Source organism: Pinus tabuliformis, chromosome J, assembly GCF_031772625.1.
Source record: "Pinus tabuliformis cultivar Carrire ecotype Pingquan chromosome J, CPIR1, whole genome shotgun sequence".
Taxonomy (NCBI): Eukaryota; Viridiplantae; Streptophyta; class Pinopsida; order Pinales; family Pinaceae; genus Pinus; species Pinus tabuliformis.
In genome coordinates, this window is record NC_142295.1 from 278,578,129 (window position 1) to 278,600,341 (window position 22,213).

The window sequence follows — 22,213 nt, forward strand, 5'->3', positions numbered from 1 at the left end:
AATCTAAAATCAACCAATTATTATATTATTATTATAATAATAATTTAACATTATTATTATAATATTTTTATAAGTTATTATTATTATTATTATTATTATTATTATTAATTAATATTACTAATTAATATTACTAATTGTTAATATTACTAAATGTGGTTGATATAAGCCTATTGACTTATATCAATCATATTGGAAAATGTAGTTGTATATATGATTCATATAAGCCTATGGACTTATATCAACCACATTGGTAAATATGATTATGCTAGTTAAACTCAATGAATTATAATATAGAAAAATAATTTTCTAGTACTTCCAATCTAGTTTGGCAATAATGTTTGTTTATATGAAACGAATAGAATATAACCTAACTGGAATTTAATGGATAAATGTAGCAATATTTAAAATTTAAATTGGAATTTAATGGATAAATGTAGCAATATTTAAAATTTAAATTGGTTAGAACGTGGAAATGTTCCAATCTAGTGTTTGGCCAATAATATTTGTGGGTGTGAGACGAATGGAATGGACGATTTTATTTTAATTGTTAAAGCAGGCAGACAAAACAAGTGTGTTATATCTGCAGCGCTGGATTAGGTATAGTTTGCACGATCTAAATCAATAAAGTGTTTAGTTTGGAGTTGTCTATAATGCGATTTTTTGAAGATTCCGGTGTTATATCTGCAGCGCTGCATTAGGTATAGTTTGCACGAGCTAAATCAATAAAGTGTTTAGTTTGGAGTTTTCTATAATGCGAATTTTTGAAGATTCCGGTGATGGAATCCCGCGGAAAAATTTGAGGTTAAATCTTGATTTGTATTATTTAAAATGGTTTTTTAACTGCATATTTGGATTCAGCACCCGGAAAAACCCATGGGACGCTTTGATTGCGCAGAAATTAGCTATGAAACTTGCGATTCCAATAAATTGCTACCGGATTTTGACCGGAAAAACCCACCGAAAAAGCCTCTAAAAAGTCTCTTTAAAAACAACTGTGTTTAGTTTTACCATATTCTGTTACACAGATTTTCGATTTGTTGACTATATAACATCTTCACTTTTTTTCGAAGCTGGAAACCTTGCGTGTTCAAAAGATTTGAAACAAAATTTCATTACATTATTAAAGCAAAGATTTAATATATTTGTACGGACGTAATTGGTATAGTGTAGTTATGTTACCAGAAACGAGAAACGGGAAATGAAACGAGAAACGAAAACGGTACGAGAAAAGGAGTTTGGAGGTTTCGCACTCAAGAAACGAGGAGAGAGAAAATGAAAATAAAAATAAAAAATACAGCGTTAGTTTCAATTTTCAATATAGTTTCAACTAAATTTCCAGCCCAAATTTTATTAAAAACCTAAATAATTTAAATAAGAAACTGATGCTTAGCAAATTGACTATTAAATATATACATTCTTATGCCTCCTAATCAATTAAGTGTATACATTTTTATGCATTTTGCGCCTTCAGCTAATTATTATTTCCTTAAAAAAAATTCCAAATAATTATATATATATATATATAAACAATAAATAGAATCTGCAATTAAATGTAAATTTCTTGAGCCACATATAGAATAGTGTTTAAACTATGAATTTTAACAATATACATGTTAAAGGAAAACAAATCAACTAAAAAAGGGACAATAATACAGAAATGATCAACTTTCTATATACTTGGTATAGGTCTCTAGGTTATTGAATGAATACATGAGTGAAATCTACAATAAAGAGTGAAAATACAGGGCTGAGAATGATATGCAAAAGAGCGAACTACCACCAGTAAAAAATTTCCCATAAAATATATGCACCGGTTGACTAAAATGACCGTAGAAAACGGCGTTTCCGTCTGGTTTCCGTTTCTTACACGTTTTTTACGGGGAACGATGGCAACCGTCCCGTTTCTGGTAACATAGGTGTACAGTCAGTGTCTGGACTTGTGGCTCTGTAAGAGGAACAGTTGGAAGTAATTAAATCGATAAAAAACTTATTTATTTATTTTTTAAATATGACAGTACATCGAATTTCGACTCCCTGATTGTTAAAACATCTTACCTTAATCTGAGCATGGAAACCATGCGCATTTCCACGATTTCAAACAAAACTTACTGTATCGATGCTAAAATTTTCAAACAAAACGTGCGATTTCAAAGTTTCCGTTCTAGAAATTTCCCAAGGATACAAACCAACCACTTCGCATTCTGTAGCAGGAGCATAACATTCTTATAACACATTCATTGCTTACCACTTGTGTAATTCTCTCTCGCTCGGCTGTTATAAAAGGCACCTCTTCATTCTCTCAATTCGACTGAAGCCACCAACAACAAAACTATGAATAGTGTGGCACAAAACCATCAAACAAAGCAGACATCCCCCTGCAGCTCCAGATGGCAGAGAGAACAGCGGTCCCTCAGTTTCAAAAAATATGGAGACTGTCAAACCGGATACCTGCCAACAGCCCAGTTTAGATATTTCTCTGTTACCCCCGTGGGAGCCGGTGATGCCTTTCCCTTATCAGCATAGACGCCAACGCTCTTCATCAGTACAGCATGACTACCCACCTCCATCTTCCTCAAACATTAATGTTTTTAAGTATAACCTTTGTTCTTCCTGCCATTATTTCGACAGCCTTTCCAAAGTCTTTGAATCTATGTTTGAATGTTAACAATCTTTATTTGCAATTTTTGCATTGCAGGTCTACCACGGCGTGTGCCGAGAAGCCAGCTCGTACACAGCTCACAATTTTCTACGCGGGGAAATTGCACGTTTACAATGTCTCGGCAGATAAGGTGTTCCATGATTCTATTGCTTTTTCACGAGACGGACATAATCTATCTATGGTACTTTGAATTCTGTTACATGGGCAGGGGCATATCAAATTCGTAGAGTTGTTTTTAGTGTGTTTTTTAAGATTTTTTGGTGTTGGAAACCAGTGTTAATATTTGACGTGAAATTTTGATTTGTGTTATTTAAATTTGTTTTTTGACCCTCAAAAATGTTTGGGGCATTTAGATTGTGTTGGGTTATCCATTTAGAGAAATTAAACTGAAAAACTTGTCAAAAAAATTCAAAAAATCCCACTAAAAACAACTAAATTTATAAATATTTTACATATTTTTGCGAAGATAAAGAGTTATTGAGATATCATTGTGTTGTGAGAGGGCTGCAGGGTAAGGCTATAATGGCGTTGGCGAGCAGAGGTAGTGGCTCCCCGGGTAGTGGCCAGACTCCCTCATCCTTTGCATCTACGCCTTTAACGCCGCTCAACTCTGTGGCTCGTCCCATGGACTTAACTCCAATCACTCCCTCCCTATCGCCAGCGGCCATCCTCACCCACACCCATTCATCTCTGACGCTAAAAGCAGGTAAGAGGACCCGTGGCGAAGTAGTCATGATCGCTAATCTAATTTCTTTACTAGTGATTCATATACCCAAAAAATGGAAGATATATAACGTCTAATTTCAACTGATGTTGCAGAGGCACTTCCAATGGCGCAAAAGAATTCTATTCTGAGCTTCATAGGGAAGAGGAATGAAAGAATCCACCAAAAGAGCCCTTACGCTCCCCCTGCTCAATAGTATAGTTACTGTCCTATTGCAGTTTTTTTAGGTATTAAGCCAAGACGTCTTAGGATGAACATTCTCCGCGATGAATGAATCGATTTGTATCGATCTTTAGGTATTCGATTTGTATTAATTTTCCATCGATTAAGTTATTTTTGCATATCCTTGTTTCTAATATTTATAATTAAGTTTGATTCTGTATATTAGGTTTTAATCTTTAATTATTTATAATAATTAAATTATTGAAATTAAGCTTTTAGCTAATGTTATTAGTGAATAAATTTCGAAGATTAAGAAAACAAAATTTTCATATTTTCTTAAGTTTTTCTTAAATTTTTATTTTTAAGCCATGATTTGTGACCTTTAACCAAAATTAGATTTTATATTTTATTGGTAGAGAGATTTAGCACTTAGTATGAATTTATAATTAAAAAACATTTTGTTTCTTACTTTCATGGTTTTTAATAACTTCCAAACTTTCCTGATTTTCTTAGCTTTCTAACTTTCAAGTACATAATTGGTTCCTCTTAATCAAAAAGATTACTAGCTTTGTGATCATTTATATTGTTTTGTTTGTAAGTATGGTTTATTTTAAAATACAGTTTTTGTAATTTTTATTTTGAAGGAAACAAAAATATATGTATGGATGAGATTTAATAATAAAAAGATATTTATATTTGTTTATTGGTGTAGAATGGACAGTGAAGGGTGTTTTATTAGGATTTGTTTTTTTTTAAGTTAGTCTTTCAAAATTTCACGAGAAAAAATGTAATCATACATTCACATTACTTAACAAATAAACAAAAAAAAAAAAATATTTTTCTAAATATATATAATTTAAAAAATAAATAATCTGTGTGACATTTACCCAATTATATTATTACCAATTTTCAAAATTATATAAATTAAATAAACAATAAATTAAATTTCACGATCTCTTTAGCAAATATATATATGACATGACAGTACTAGTTACGATTAATATTGGCATGATGAAATTCTATCACAATTCTTGCAATTCTCGGACGATGGCACCTGTCAACGACGATACCACCGTGGTGTTGAAGAGTCTTCCTGAGCATTAAAACCGTTGCCATTATTTTTTTTCCGTGGGTGCCTCAAAGAAGCCTAGGACCAGAATCAAATTTAGGTGCTACGCATAGGATAAATCTTGGACTTCTATCTAGAGGCTAAATCCAGTATGTCATATCAAACAAACGGGGATCCATTTTCCTAATCACCATTACTTGCCCGTGTGGTAATATTGCTTCATACATTGCACCATAATGATCCTTGCCCATCGTGATTGCTGAAATTATTAGTAGTGTCTACAATTTAGAATTATGAGGGTTATTTTCAAAATGATTTTCCTTTTGTCATTTAAGATTTGTTATGGTAGGGCTATTGTCACGCCCACGAGTCGGGCGTGCCAGGCAAGTGCAGTTAACCGATGAGTTGGCGGGAGTTGGCACGGGCACACAACGGGCGAGCGACGAGCTGGGCAGTTGAATGGCAAGTTGAGGGTGTGTGCGAATGATGTGACGAGCCGACTGAATGAAGGAAACATGCAACGTGAAAGTCATCTTCTGAAAATTACTAAGTGTTGGGCGGTGGAAAGTTTATATGTGGGGCCGGTCCCGCACATGGGTGCGCACACCATGGGCCGACGTGAAGTTGGGGCGAGTTGGACGAAACGGTGGGTCGGCTTGGTGAGTCGACACCCCAAACGATGGGCTAACCACCATATAAGTAAAGCGTTAAAGGTATCAAGTGAAGTTTCCAAGTATTCATGCAAGTTGGAGGGCGAGCTAACTTGGAGAGGACTCAAATTTGGCAAAGTGCAGGTGGACTCTTGGAACAAAGCACTAAGTCGGGGTAAACGCAGAAAATGGAGCCGCCGGTCGTGCGAAGATGTTCGGGCGAGGGCGTGCGAGGGCATCGGGCCGAACGACCTAACGACGAGGGTGTTCGTGGGCGTTTGTCTGAACGACCATTCGGGCGAAGTCATGCTAAGGCGTGCGAGGGCGTCGGGCCAAACGACCGAATGGGCGAAGTCGTTCGAAGATGTTCAGGCGAAGTCATGCGAAGGCGCTCGGATGAGGGCGTGCGAGGGTGTTAGGCCGAATGATCGAACGGGCGACGATGTGCAAGGGCACCGGGCCGAACAATCAAATAAGCGAGGGCGTGCGAGAGTGTCGGGCCGAATGATCGAACGGGCGAGGGCGTGCAACGGCGCCGGGCTAAATGATTGAACAAGCAAGGTTGGTCTGAATGGGCGAGGGCGTGAGAGGGCGTCCGCCTGAATGAGTTGAGGGCATTTGGCTGAACGACGTGCTGAATAGTGCGACAGTGAACAAGGTGCGACGGGCGAAAGTATCTTTGGGCACTCCAAACGGTGGTTTGGGTAGACTGTATGGTGCATGCCAACTTACACGAGTTGACAGATATTGTACCAAGGAAACTTGTGGTTTCCTGCAAAGACTGTAAAACTGAATATTTTGTGAAGTATTGATATTATCGGGCAGACTCATATTTCAAGGAGTTTCCCCTCCCGGTTTATTATTCGTTGTGCATTTATGTTAAAAGATAATAATGATGAATGATGTATGAATGTTTCCGCTGTGCTAATGTAAGTATACTTAGAAAAGTTGAAAAATAAACTAATTATATAAAGTATGCATAGTTCACTATCACAAGTATTGTTTAAAAGAAAGTGGTCGATAGTGCTACACCTTCTATAGTGCGGTTGGAAGAGTACCACCAGTGTAGGGGCATGACAACTATGGAGCTGCAGGAATCTCCTTCTAATGCAAAAGGTGCAAAGTATGAAAGATATGAGGATTGTGATCTTCCACGTAATCACAAGGGGGTAGACAATGTAAGGGGCTGTCATTGTGAAACATTAGGCTGACTCATGCAAAAATGTTACAATTCTTGAATTAGAGCATTGCAACTGATGCCATTATTGTCCTACCGAATGTCCTTGAGATTTATTCTAAATTTTCGATTGAGAAGATAAATTGGTGTATTTATCAAGGTGTCTACACTCCATGTATGACTTGTTTTTAGTGAGATTTTTTGGAAGTTTTTCCGACTTGTTTTTTCTGGTCTAATTTTTCTAAAATCAAGCAAGAATTTATTGAAATCATAAGCTTGATGGGTAACCCCTGCACAATCAAAGTGTCCTAGAAGTCTTTCAGGGTGTTGAATCCATATATAAAGTCAAAAAACTAGTTTAAATACACAAATCATGATTTCACCTCAAATTTTCCACCCCAAGAGTCTAGAAAATCGCACTAAAGACAAATTCCTCCATATATATCCAAATTAGGGTTTCAGAAATGGATAGTCAGGTCATTCATCTAAACATGTGGAGCAGTTGAATTGAAATTGGAGAATCGAATAAATGAACAAGTGTAAATAACTGATCCAGCATTATTACTTAGTATCTACTTCTTATGAAAAAAAGTAATTGATAACAGAGTAATTCCCATTAGAATAGTTATAGAGTAGTATAATATAGTGTTTAAATAATAAAATTAGTTAAAAATTGAAAACTATATTTAGCAAAATTTCATGATAAAAATGATTGCAAATTCAAATAGTTATGGTGTTTTCATTATAATTATGAGGAATGAAATCAATATGTTATATACATTAAAAATAAAGATTATGTTTTTGTTAGAAAAGTATAAATTTTTAAAGAACCTCCATGGCCTATCCGGAAAATAAGCACAAATCCCCTAAAAAAAATTAAATTTCCTTAGACATAGTTAAGGTTCCATGTTCCTTTTCCTTTATCGGACTGTTATATCACCTTGAAGGGGATTTATACCATAGACACATTATCTTATCTTCATCAAACAATTTCTATAACACAACTACAGTTGCAAGAGAGGAAGGAGCAATAACATGCAACCATCTAACCTATGGTGACATGCATGGTAAAAAAATCCTCCTCTATTGGATTATATAAAACTTTTCTCCTAACGGTTTTTCATGCATCTATATCTCATGCATAATTACCATATGCATGCATAAACGATATAAAATCTATCAAATCAGTTAACCACATGCATAGTAATATTCCATTAGTTCCATAATAAGATAACTTCTAAGCAATAGATATAATGCAATTTAGCCTTGTTGAGTATTTGTGCGATAGATAATCCGACAATCATAGACTATTCCATTACTTACATTATACCATAATTATCTGCAAGCATCTACCACTATTTTGCTTTGATAACTAGAGGCTTTATATAACATTAAAGGTTCCTTCACTAACATAATAAAGATCACCATTAGATTCATTTGATATCCTACTCATTCATAGGCATAAGAATGAAACCCATCACATGAATATAGATAGCATCATACTAACACATAAGCCAAGGTGGGGCAAAATATCCAACACTGAATCAAATAAAATAATCACATGAAGGGTAAGATACTGGCATACAAAACATTCCATGCATGTGAATCCATCTTAAACAATCACCTGGAGGGAGAAGCACCACCACCTAACCATGAATCACCTTTGTCTTCCCCCGAGCCGAAGTTCTTGCCAAGGATCAACTATCCTCAATTGATCAATGCATTAGGTATTTAATACCCTCTTTCATGATTTAGTTTCTATTAGCGACATCCTGCTTTTATGGATTTTTCCATTTGCCTAGGTGTTTTTCGGAAAATATCGTCTTTATCTCCCACGAGGCTTTTCCTCAAGTTTGTCTTTATATCCCGCAAAGCTTTTATGTCTGATGGATCTTTATCAACAATCCATCTGATGGATCTCCAATCCATCCAAGCTTATCTAGAATCACATCTAGAAGCATTATCACGAAAGATTCATCTCTATCCCATTCCTCAATGGGATTTGGCAAGAATAGCCTGTTTGTTGGTCCTCCACCCTCCAAGAGATTTATTTTATTAATTTATTTAATAACACGGTTTCTTTTCATATTACATATCACATCTAGCTTTCCTCAGCTTAGGTTTAGAATAGTTTAACCCACAAATAGGGTATCACACCTAGATTTCCTTATCTTAGGCTTAAAATAATTTAGCACACAAGGGAGGGGTGTTACATAGTCCCCCCCTTAAATTTTACGCCATCCTCGGTGTATCACTGCATCATGTCCTCATTCACAGGTAGCTCATTTCCGAATCAATGACTTTCATGCCTCTACCATCTGATATAATTTTTCCGATGTACATTGGTCACAAGGAGTGCTCCTCTTCCATAACTACATTGGTCACCAAGAGTGCTCCTCTTCCATAGCTACATTGGTCACAAAGAGTGCTCCTCTTCCATAGCTACATCGGTCTCAAGGAGTGTTCTCCTTTCATAGCTACCTGTAACATTGTTTTCAAACCATTTGTGAGAATTTATAGATGCATAATTTTAACTATGATACATATCATAATCTGTTACTTAATATTACTAAAGTAACTATTGCTCATTTTTCATTTTATCTGAAGAATGCATGTTCATTTTTCGCATTCTTCCAAGCCTTTGTGTTCTTTGTTGAACACCTACTTCTTGCAATTTCTCTGCATACAACACATTTGTTAGCATATTTTCCACATCAATATGCCTGCAATGTCATAACATATTAGTTTACATAACAATATATATATATTCATCATATATATTCTTCGTAATTGTATGTATGCCAAACTTAACTATGGTTACTGTTAAGCCCCTATACTACTAGTGTAACCCCTTATTGTTATTAGTATAACCCATTTATTATATTGATGTACCCATGTAGTGCCCATATTGTTACTATTGTGCCCCATAGAAGCCCACTATTGTTATTATTGTGCCCTTACATTATTATTGTTATGTCGGCTCTGATTATGTTATGACCCCTTAGACTCCTATATATAGAAAGGAGGTCTTTTTCATTTGTATCATCCAAGAATTGTTCATTTATGTAATTTAAAGGAGGTTGCCCCCTCGAAGAGGCTGAATTCTAAGGCGTTGATCTATCTTTTCTATCTTTTGTTGAGCTGGTTTCATAACATTTGGTATCAGAGCTTTGGATTCTAGGGTTTCGCTGCTCCAAAGAGGTCATCGTGGCATTTTCGCTATAACTTTTTTTTTGTGACGTTTCAGAAGTCACAAAAAAAACCCATTTGAGAAGAAATCGCGCTGAACCTTGGGTCCGAATTTTAGAGCTTTTTGCACGACATTTTTGGAGATATGATCTAAGGAAGCTGGTCTTTTTGCAGACTTCTGAATTACACTCAAAACAGGTGACCTGGGGAAAATCGTCATAACTTTCTTTCTGAGCATCGGATTGAAATTGCGTAAGAAGGTACAGAAAGAAGACGGACTGTAGTTTTCTTTTATATATTTTTCAGAGTCAAAGGTTGAAACAGTGACACGTGGCACTTCATACAAGTTCGCTCTACTGAACTAGTCTATAATTAGGTCACTGCGGGAGATTGTGCATAACTATTTCTTGGAGAATCCAATTTGGATCAGACTAGTGGCATTGGAAAGAGGACATAGAAGGCTACTACAGGTCACAATTTCAGAACTTAAAGATCTGAAAGTACAGAGTTACAGTCGTTTCAAGGTAGAGCTCCTAAAATCAAGAAAAATCAAGATGAGGAAGTTTGATGGCAAGGATCCGGTAAATTGGATACTTCAGATGGAGCAATATTTTGATATACATGGTGTACAACTATTACAAAAGGTATGTATTGCATCTTCATATTTAGAACCAGATCAATTTTTATGGTACAAAGGGCTTTGTTCTCGTAAACAACTTGTTACGTGGTCAATTTTCACGGAGGAAATGATAGCACATTATGAGGATACAAAGAGAAACACCTTCTTTAGAGGAACACCACAACAACTGGAAAGAGTAAAAGGGCTTTGTGACATAGGGGAAAGAAAAGTTATGGAAACCAGGAAGCGTACCCCTCACAACTATAAAGATGGAAGTGTTGTTTCTCCTAGCCTTCCACAACCTACAAGGGTTACACCACAACAATTGGAAGAAAAAAGAGAAAAAGGGATTTGTTACAATTGTGATAGCAAATGCACTAAAGGTCATAAGTGTGCTAAGAAGAAATTATTTTACATAGAATATGAAGAGGAGGAAGAAAAGGATCAAGAAACATCAAAAGAAGAAGATATACGCCAAGACCCCACCCCAGAGAAAGAAGAAATGAATCAGACCATATCTTGTAAAGCATTGGCAAGAATTACCACTCCTCAAACTCTCAAGATAGAAGGACATATCAAGAAGAAAAATGTGCAAGAAGTGAAAGATCACATCGAGCATCAAGAAATGAATCCAACCATATCTTGTAAAGGATTGGAAGAAATTACCACTCCTCAAACTCTAGAGATAGAAGGACATATCAAGAAGAAAAAGGTTCAAGCAGTGAAAGATCACATCGAGCATCAACAACAAGTTCTCCAACTTTTAAAGGATAACGCCACTTCGGTGCAAAATCAAATGAAACAACAGATAGATAAACATTGTAGTGAAAAATGTTTTGATGTAGGTGATTGGGTATTTTTACTGCTACATCTCAAGCAAGCTATTTATGAGAAGGAAATGTTGGCAATACTACATGCACTTAAAAAATGGCGACCTTACCAAATGGGAAGACTCTTCAAGGATGAGGATGTGGAAGCATTTTTTTGTGCTATTTATATTATCCAACCAGATTGGATAAACGAAGCAAGGGATGAATGGAAGAAGGACGAAGAAGTATGGCCACTTATTCAAAAGTTGCAAAAGATCCCAATTCAAACTATATTGCTAGAAATTGAAGAGGAAGGAAAAATCATATTGGAACCTGGAGCAGTCATAGAACAAGAACCTGAAAGCTACGAAATTGATCAATTTCAGATTATCTCATCAAGTGGAAGAACTTACCCGCTGAAGATTCCACATGGGAGGACAAGAATTTTATACAGAAGCATCAAGAACTACTCAAGCGTTGAGGACAACACTTTTTGAAGGAGAGGGGCATGTTAGGCCCCTATACTACTAGTGTAACCCCTTATTGTTATTAGTATTTAACCCACTTATTATATTGATGTACCCATGTAGTGCCCATATTGTTACTATTGTGCCCCATAGAAGCCCACTATTGTTATTATTGTGCCCTTACATTATTATTGTTATGTCGGCTCTGATTATGTTATGACCCCTTAGACTCCTATATATAGAAAGGAGGTCTTTTCATTTGTATCATCCAAGAATTGTTCATTTATGTAATTTAAAGGAGGTTGCCCCCTCGAAGAGGCTGAATTCTAAGGCGTTGATCTATCTTTTCTATCTCTTCTTGAGCTGGTTTCATAACAGTTACTTATCCTTGAACCACTTCATACTTCTTTTGTGCAACCACCTAGTCGGTTGTCCTACCAAAAGTCTACCCAATGTCTTCATGCATACCTACACACAATATGTATTATACACAGCAATATACATATCATATTTCAAACATGTAACATATGTATTCATACGAGTACCGTATGTACTACTGTATATAGTACCATCTGTGCTACAACCCATCATACCATTCCCGTTGTATCACCTACATGAGAAAAACTTTCTCCACATATTTTTCTACCATGTTAATATCATGCCAAACATTCGGTTATCTTTTTCTAGCAATTAAAACAACTTTGCTCGGTTGACAAGGAATTTGTATGAGCATGGTTCATTTCTATAATCAGAGAAATTTTTTTCAAGTGTAAGTCATTTTCATATTTCATGTGGTTGTAACACAATATCAGCAATATAGTATGTATTCATGCATATTTACATCTTAAGTAGACTTTTAACTCATATTTGAATAATCATTAGATCAATACTTCATTCTTAAATCATTTATATCAGGTGATTTACTATTGCCCTTTTTATGTTACAACAACTTAACCACTTTGCACTATACTTTACCAATGTGATCATTATGTCAATCATGTTCTTTTCTTCTACATATTACTCCCGTTTTATAGGAATTGGGGTAGACACACTTTTAAGGTTGTTGTACAATGATTTCTATATAAATTTCCTAACAAACCAAGACCAATACCTAAATTCATTATGAGTTGCAAGATAATTCCAACAATCCATTAAACTCAGGACTCTTTCATGCCATGGATGCTTGAGACTTTCATCAACCAAATGATAACTATAATATTGTTATAAGGCTACAATATTGTACACCCGTGTGTTTACATGGAAAATTCATTTGCCTCATTATTATGTGTAGATTCTAGCATGATTCTTTTGACAAGAAGTTTATCTTGACGACCCCTTAACCAGTCTTATGAAAACAATATATCAAACAATCCATGACAAAGCATGAATATATGTATCATACAACAATAATGAAATGACAAACATGGACTTCCTCTGATGAAGCCAACTATAATGTCAATACCATGATGATATATGTCAGTTACATCAATGTTGAAAATTCTCACAAGATTTCTCAGTCAACGTTCTCCATATTACCATATATTAATACATAACACATTCAAAAACCATCTACTAACCATATCCTACCAATAGGCCATATTTATTACATAGACTCATGGTCAGTACCTAGTAGGGTATGCCCTCTTCCATAACCATCTTTGCATTAGATGTTATGATAACAACATAGTAGTGAACTGCAGTTTATGCATAACCATTGGCATGATGGTAATTATTAACCATTATACATTGTTAATTTGTATCCATAGTTTCTTATGCGATAAAAAATTCAAGAGTGGACGATTATCATATCATCATCACATCTCTCTCACCACAAGTATAATATCTCGTGGCATTGATCTTCCCAATCTATCATCTTCCTTTTTCGCCACTTGTTTATGGAAGATAGTTATGTAGGCCTTAGTGACTTCGTTATAAGGATTTTCATAAAGCAGTAGGAATTAATACCTACTTAATTAATCCTCAAATCTGACTATAACTCTTTCAAGCTGTGCTTAATTCGTTGTTTAAAATATGAGAATTTCTCATAGTTTGCATCTCGTTCTTGCTTATCACAATCACTTAATAATTCATGTATGCTAAAAATGTTTCATTGCTTAACTACAATGGCAGATTTATTATAAAATAAACCAAGCAATATCCACGTCTTAAATGCAGGCTACACTTGCCAATTACGCCAATGTTAATAAGAAACAACACAATACTCACAAGCTCTCTTGGTGTAATCATAACATATTCATGAGTGGTACACCTTACTTGCTTATCATTTGCACATGATAATTTATGCTAAATATTACCTCAAATATAATTCAAGCAACTGAAAGTCCTATACATGGATGTAAAAGTCAATTTCTGCATACTTGCATGACATTCCATGGAAAAGATAATTTCTTCCACAATTCAAGGTATACATAAATACCCACCTTTAATTATCTACAAGTACTAACTTGTGAATAATAGTAAATCATAATCATTGTTTCTTGTCAATTAGAATCTTATCCAAATGAGAAGTTCAATGATGACTCCAAGGGGTGTCTCACTTCCTAAATTGGAAGGGTTCCTTCTTGTTAAGTATTAACCCCAACACCTTATCTGTATCTCCGCAGATAATTTCATACTATTTAAGAGTGAATTATAAGCTTAACACAATCCCTTTTTTTTATTATCAATAAGGAAGCATTAGAACTTGATTCTTATTAATTATCATGGTTTACATATTATTGTATCAAGGATGCTTATAGGTACCAGTATGCACTTGCAATGCATAGGTCTTGGTATATATATATCTGTATCTCCGAAGATAATTTCATACTATTTAAGAGTGACTTATAAGCTTAACACAATCCCTTTTTTTTATTATCAATCAAGAAGCATTAGAACTTGCTTCTTATTAATTATCATGGTTTACATATTATTGTATCAAGGATGCTTATAGGTACCAGTATGCACTTCCAATGCATAGGTCTTGGTATATATATATATATATATATATATATATATATATATATATATATATATATATATATATTAACTTGTTATTATTTAATCACTTTTTCGAAACAATTCCAACTCCAAAAATGCATTGTATAGAGGACTAAATTAAAACAATTTATGTCAATACCTGCTCTTTATTTCTTAGCATTATTCATGAGAACCTTTTTTATTACATAACACCCTACTAGGGTTTAAAACTTCCCTTTTTATACCATCATATTTTCATTTAGCCAAGTCCCTACATCGTACTTATACTAGTGTCAATTTGATTTATTTATAATTTATCCATTCTCGGCTTATTTTATTTTATTTTTCTGCAAAGATAAGAATATTCAGGGCGACTTCAATAAGAATAATTTTTTTTTAATAAACATTATCTTCCGTTACATCTATTTCTATTATAACATGAAATAGAGGTTTCTGGCTTCAAAAATCAAGGCAATTAAGTTCACAATTTTTCACTCAATGGACTTGCATGTAGCCCTAACCATTATTGTGAATATTAGTAACCAACAAACATGAGCACAACCACAATCATATCTTTAATGAAAATTGAATGAGTATAAGCAAGAGCCTCTCCTTGGTGAAACTTGAACCCTAATGAGGAATTGAACAATGCCCCACGTTCACATTGCTTTAGAAGTCGACTTTAAATGCCATATTATCTGATCTTCAATGGATGATATAATATTATATTCTGATCATTTCCAGAGGCAACTAGCGCACTATAATGCTTGATATTTTGAGAGTTATATTCGATAAAAATTTATGCTTTCAACAAATAGTTCCAAGGAATTAGATAGACTCAAAGCCATAGATTGTGCTAACAATGGCAGAATAACACATTTTGTAACCCTACTTATCAATAATGTACAAAAGTAGTACCATTTATATGCATCACATAATTTACTGACGCTAAATAATCATAAATATCTTGCAACTATGTTACAATAAATGATGATATAAATATATAACACCCATATCAATAACATAGATACTTTATAAATACCCATATCAATTACCAAGGATTATAAATATACTTCATGGGTGTTATAAATAAACGAGGCTTGAATTGTATTTTTCGAAAATATTTAGCATCCCAGTTGGCCATAAGTGACAATTTCACAATCTTCATCATAACTTTGTATGTAATAATCAGAAGCAGTGCTGTAGATAATGGTTTTCTATCCATTGAACATGCGCATTTTTCTCTGTTCGGTTACCTTTTTTTCTGTGAGAATCTCAACAAAATAAATTGCTCCCCTTTTAATCCAACCAACATTATCTATTCCCTCTAAAATTTATGGGTTCATTAAAAACCACTAAGAGAGAAGACATGAAAAAATGAATAATTGTCAGAGAATATAGTATCTGATGTCCACCAAAACCTTACACGAATATGCCCTCCGAAGGAGTATAGGACTATTTCTAATGACAATAAATATTATGTGATCCCAATTCCTTGAATAACAAATCTTGAAAAGTGTTTTTGTTGTCAACCTTGAATCCCGACAGCTACTTAATTGTATTATTATTAATATATATATATATATATATATATATATATATATATATGCCTTACAATCTAAATATTCATGCTAAATTTTAATAATAATAGACTAAGAATGGAGAAACTAAGAATTACTTCTTACATCATCTAAAACAGATTCTGAAAACAATACTTTAAACAATGTATACATATTTTTTCATTTAGGTTTAATAATTCTCAGAAAGGAAACAAATCACCACTGTGTACTCTTCGTATCTATCACATCTATTATCGAAACGATTGATCTCCTCACATTGGAGGTGATGGTATGATCCTCCTTATCTCAGACTCCTTTTCTGCAACTAAGTCATATAGTTGAGAGGTTCTCATGGTGGTTGAATTCTTCAACACGTTATCATCTGCAGAAAATGGGTATATATATCAACCTTAGTCAACTTATTAGAATCACAAAGGAATGATTATTCATGCCATTTTTACTTCCATGGGACTTGTGGCACGATCCTCAATATTTCCTATTTACAGTTGACGTTAAGCATTCTTTTACTTATGGCCTTACTTTAGGCTTAACTCTCACAACTAGATATCAGGATAGCTCGTCCCAAACTGAGCTTAGTTATTTATTCATTGTTGATACTCTTGACCATAAGGTAAGCATTATCCTTCCCCACTCTTATCCCTTCATCGATCAGAGATAAGCTACAACATATGGAATCTTTATCCGCAGATAATCATCATCCTACTGCCACTGATAGATAACCCATCTAATGAAAGAAACAATGATAACATTTTTTCTGAAAAAGAAACCCATTGTTTGCTTTTACTCTTACACAGAGATAGTCAACGTTTTTACTAGCGTGCTATAACCATCGTGTGTTTTTATCCCATGGTAGACAACATGAAAGCAATGGAATCTAAATTTTCCTACCTCTCTGCAGTGCAATTAGATACCGCAATCAGCCAAGGTCTCGTGTAGAAAATTTTTCCTTAATTATTCAATGTGTTTCTTCCTTCAGTCCGAAAGCCAGCGAACAAGGGAAAAAACAATCACTTATCCTACTTAATTTGCTCCCTAGTAATAGCCAATGATTGGAAGAATCTTACTATGATTCGTGACGACTTTTCCCAGCATATCATGCATGCCTCTCTGCATGCATTTTTATATGCTTAATTTCCCAACCTCCTTTAGCTCGACGATCAACCTGATTGAAGAGTGTCATACTGGAAGGGGAATTTATGTTTTTGTGATTTTAAAGGGTGTTGTTTCTAAACCCATCAACATATCTTTCTTACCATGGAGATTAAAACAACAATTTCTAACTTCATCGAAAAGTCACGCAGGGGTAAAACAACACCTGGAATAACGCTATCACCTCGCACAACCGATAAAAATTCCCTTGTTTCATCACTTGGATACTGCTACCTTGTATGCACATGTCGAGATATAGGTTAGCCACTATGGTTTATTTCAAAATCTTCCTGGCTACCTTCAATTTCAGCGAGAGGAAGAAACGAAGAACAACATGCATTGCCAACATGGCTGCCACATCAGCCGAGTTGTCAATGTGGAAAAGGTCGTGGTGAATGCTTCGATGGCATCAGTTTCTCGCTATTGGAATTTCATTTGCATCTAATATACCTACCGAGGCTGCTCATCATTCTGCATCGTACTCCCACAACAGTGTGTGCCCATGGGCATGGACCCATGCGTGAATAATATGGGAAATTATAGATTATTTGACCCTATCTAATGTCTCCACAGTTCGTCATTATACGAGGTAGGGATCAATACAGTTTATTTCCCATAGTGATATTAGTTGTCCTCACATGCGACCATTCAAACAAAGCGATGAAGACCTTATTACATCTTTTCGGTCAGAGAAAGCGGGTGCCTGGGCTTTTGAAAAATTATTGAAGGTTGGCCAGATTGCTCTCTGTTATGTTATTGATGGCGAGATTAAACTCACAGTCTACACTACCTTCTCTTTATAAATGTAAAGAGCTCAGGATTCTCAGCCAATAGGTGCTTCCTGCAACCAAGTATGTCAGTGTGTTGGAATATGTGAAGTATAGCACATACACACTTATGTATATGCCGAGACTAGTGCTGTAAGACAAATTCATATTTTTTATTACAGAAATTAGGTTTTCCAGCAACCTGTGCTGGCTTCATGAGGAAGAGACATCTCGATTTCTATATTCATTTAAACCATATAGCTAATGTAGTATAATATAGAGTCCAATGACATATGTTCAAGGGTAGTTCCTATAAAGATTAGGCATACTATTTCATTGATATTGACATGCAATTTGTAATGGCGCACTAATTATAACCACTAAGCATTTTGTTAATTATTAACACGCATGATATATATTGAATATCATGGGTATGGTTTCACATACGCTATCCCATTATTCTTTCACATATGATGGGTATGGTTTCACATATGCTACCATTTGTAATACAATTAAAATTCCAAATCATGAACTCCTCTTGTATATATATTGGTTGATTTTGACCAACGGTCATATCAGTTTATGGGTTCCTCCATGCTTACTTTACTATTCTATTGTTAGTGCTTTTAATATTTAGATTAAACCTTAAGGAGTCTAGAATTAACACTTAGCCTCCTTATTAAAGTTTGTGGTAGTGAGGCCAAGTTAAGACTTAAACTTGTCCATACCCTATGGAGGCGTATTGGCCCATAGGCCGCAAGGTTTGAACTTGATCTGCTCTGATACCATTTGTAACGAACCTCCATGGCCTATCTAAAAAATAAGCCCAAATCCCCTAAAATTTAAAATTTCCTTAGACATAGTTAAGGTTCCATGTTCATTTCCCTAGTCAGACTGCAATATCACCTTCAGGAAGGAGCTTTATACCATAGACACATTATCTCATCTTCATCGAACGATTTCTATAACACAACTACAATTGGAAGGGCGAAAGGAGCTATAACATGCAGCCATCAAACCTTTGGTGACATGCATGGTAACGAAATCGTTGTCTATTGGATTAATTAGAACTTATCTCCTAACGGTTTTGCATGCATCTATATCTCATTCCTAATTACCATATGCATGCATAAACTATATAAAATCTACTAAATTAGTTAGCCACATGCATAGTAATATTCCTTCAATTCCATAATAAGATAACTTCAAAGAAACAAACATAATGCAATCTAGCCTCATTGAGTATCTGTGCAATAGATAATCCGACCATCATAGACTATTGTGTTACTTACATTATACCATAATGATCTGCAAGCATCTACCACTATTTTCCATGTTAACTAGAGGCTTTATATAACATTAAAGGTTCCTTCACTAACATAATGAAGATTGCCATTAGATTAATTTGATATCCTACTCATTCAAAGGCATAAGAATGGAATCCATCACATGGATACAAAAAGCATCATACTAACACATAAACCAAGACAGGGCAACATATCCAACACTAAATCAAATAAAATAATCACATGAAGGGTAAGAGACCGACATACAAAACATTCCACGCATGTGAATCCATCTAAAACAATCACTTGGAGGGAGGAGCACCACCACCAAACCATGAATCACCTATGAATCCCCCCGAGCCGAAGTTCTTGCCAAGAATCAACTGCCCTCAATTGATCAATGCACTAGGTATTTAATACCCTCTTTCATGATTTAGTTTCCATTAGCCACGTCCCAATTTTATGGATTTTTCCATTTGCGTAGGTCTTTTCGAGGAAAGCTCATCTATATCTCCCATGAGGCTTCTCCTCATAAAACTTTACCGTTATCTCCTGCAAAGCTTTTATGTTCGATTGATCTTTCTCACCCATCCATCAAATGGATCTCCAATCCATCCAAGCTTATCTAGAATCACATCTAGAAGCTTTATCATCAAAGATTCATCTCTATGCCATTGCTCAATGGGATTTGGTAAGAATCTCCTCTCTCTTGGTGCTCTACACTCCAAGTTATTTATTTTATTAGTTTATTTAATAACACATTTGCTTTTTCATATTACATACCACACCTAGCTTTCCTCAGCTTAAATTTAGAATAGTTTAACCCACAAAAGAAGGTATCACTCCTAGCTTTCGTGAACTTAGATTCACAATAATTTAACACACAAAAAAAAGTTACAAAATTAAATTTTGTTAACATTTTAATTTTTTTATGTTTTAAATTTTATTAAAAAATAATAATATATTTTTATATAAGATTTTGATTTTTTTATTATTTAAAATATATTTTTAAATATATAAATAAATTTAATCACTAAAAATTAAAACACAAATTATAAATTTAAAACTTATAAAAAAGAGATTGTCTTATAATAAGGTCATGAATTTAAATAATTTTAAATGTATATTTGAAAAAGCATAAAATAATGTATATAGAAACATAATGAACGCTATTATTAAGTTGAATTATTTACAAAAGTGGATTTTTTTCCTAAATGGTAAATTTTAAAAATTAATATATTTATAAAAAACATTTAAATAAAGTCATTTATATTAATAGTTTGTTTCTCAATAATCACTTTGAATCACATAAACATGCCACTTGTTAATGAGCCATGTGAATTTTGAAGAGGCATAGAAATATTCGAAAGCTTTTTAATTGAAGCTCAATAGCCATGGATGAAAAATATATCTTTTTACATATATTATGTTTTAAATGTTTATTTATAGTCGTCCACCTTTTCTCAGATTATCCGGGCCATCCATCAAATACGTGGGTCATAGGTTTTTTTTTTAATATATTTTATTTCCTACCAATAGTTTGTAAACGTCGTAAAATTTATCATGTTTATTTTTTTTAGCCAATTAAAAAATACTAATATGGTTTTTAGAAAGTAAAAATGAATTTTTATAATTAATAACTATTCAATTTAATATTATATATATTTCAAAACTATTATAAAACTATAGTTTAATTTAAATTCACTAATTTAAAGTAAATTATATCTGCTTTACGCAGGTCTCATAAGTTATGTAGTTTATTCATTTTATACTGTTAAACTTATTTTGTGAACGACTAAGTTACAATACAACAGAATTATAAATATTTTTTTATATTTTTATAGTTATATAATTTTTTTATTTAAAATAATTATTAAAGCGTTTTAATATGTTGTGTGTCATATAGGGATGGGTTCGAGGCATTAGTTTGACCATATATGAAAAATATTTCCATTTTTATAATGTTTGTTTTGGTTTTATGCATATATTTTTAGTAGACGTTATCTCATAGCCGAATGCCTAGGCCAAAGCCTAAGGAATGATAAATGTTGTTGTATTGTCCCAATTCGGCTCCCAAAGCATTGAAGGTAAGGTCATTAATGGTATTTTTGAGGTCACCAACCCAATATAGTACAACATCATTCCCATGTGTTGTTTTGAAACAAATCTAGTGCTTCCGAACATTCGTCAGACACGCCGACACCTGAGAATGATTGATCCTTAAATGGTTGTTTGCGTTCTCCTGTTTTGAGATAGGTCTAGTGCTTCTAGAGCTTCGTCAGCCAAGACGAGACCTGCTCGGACACCGAAGAATGTGGCTTCACAATCAGATAGTACCACAACTCTTCACTTCGCCCTCTTCAAGGAGGATCCTGTTAAAGGAATTTGATGTCAAATGTAGATGTTGCTATAGTGAAAGATTTGGTGGATGTTGACATTTCAAAACATGCATCAATTTTATAGTTGTGCTAAATATAATATAATGATCTGAATACATATATAGATGAATATAGTTGTAATAAATATAATGCGTATTCATATGATGTGAAATTAGATGAATTCATATATGATAGTCACACAGAAGCCGAGTCTATTATTTTATGTGTTCTCCAAGCTGCAGGTGAATTCTCGATTCCGTAAATTGAATTGCAAAACTACATGATATAGTTTCGAGAACGAATTAGATGGTTGTGACAAGCCAATGTAACGAATTCATCTAGAATTTTGAGAACTTTGGATTCATAGAGAGACTTTTCTGACATAATTACATTTTGGGGTTTGAAGATTTGGAGATTTTCAATGGGTTTCCCAATGTTTGCAAAAGATCTAGAGAAATTTGGTGAGTTTACCATTATGGTAGGTTTCTTGGTGTTTGAAAAGGCTGTGGGTTTCCCAATGTTTGCAGAAGATCGGTAGGTTTCTCAGTT

General features: G+C 34.2%; 1 protein-coding gene across 1 annotated transcript; it reads left to right on the forward strand.

Moving 5' to 3' along the window:
• The first annotated feature begins 2,425 nt into the window (after positions 1–2,425).
• LOC149226868 (protein TIFY 10b-like) lies at positions 2,426–3,579 on the forward strand. The gene is made up of 4 exons (XM_089380327.1): positions 2,426–2,592; positions 2,696–2,789; positions 3,170–3,365; positions 3,479–3,579. The coding sequence occupies exons 1-4, from the start codon at positions 2,426–2,428 to the stop codon at positions 3,577–3,579; spliced, it is 558 nt and encodes a 185-aa protein (XP_089236453.1).
• Positions 3,580–22,213: the final 18,634 nt, after the last annotated feature.

Coding starts and splice junctions, on each gene's coding strand:
- LOC149226868 (XM_089380327.1), top strand. CDS start 2,426: ATGGAGACTGTCAAACCGGATACCTGCCAACAGCCCAGTTTAGATATT. Junction 2,790..3,169: donor ACAATGTCTCGGCAGATAAG/GTGTTCCATGAT, acceptor AGAGGGCTGCAG/GGTAAGGCTATAATGGCGTT. Junction 3,366..3,478: donor ATCTCTGACGCTAAAAGCAG/GTAAGAGGACCC, acceptor CTGATGTTGCAG/AGGCACTTCCAATGGCGCAA.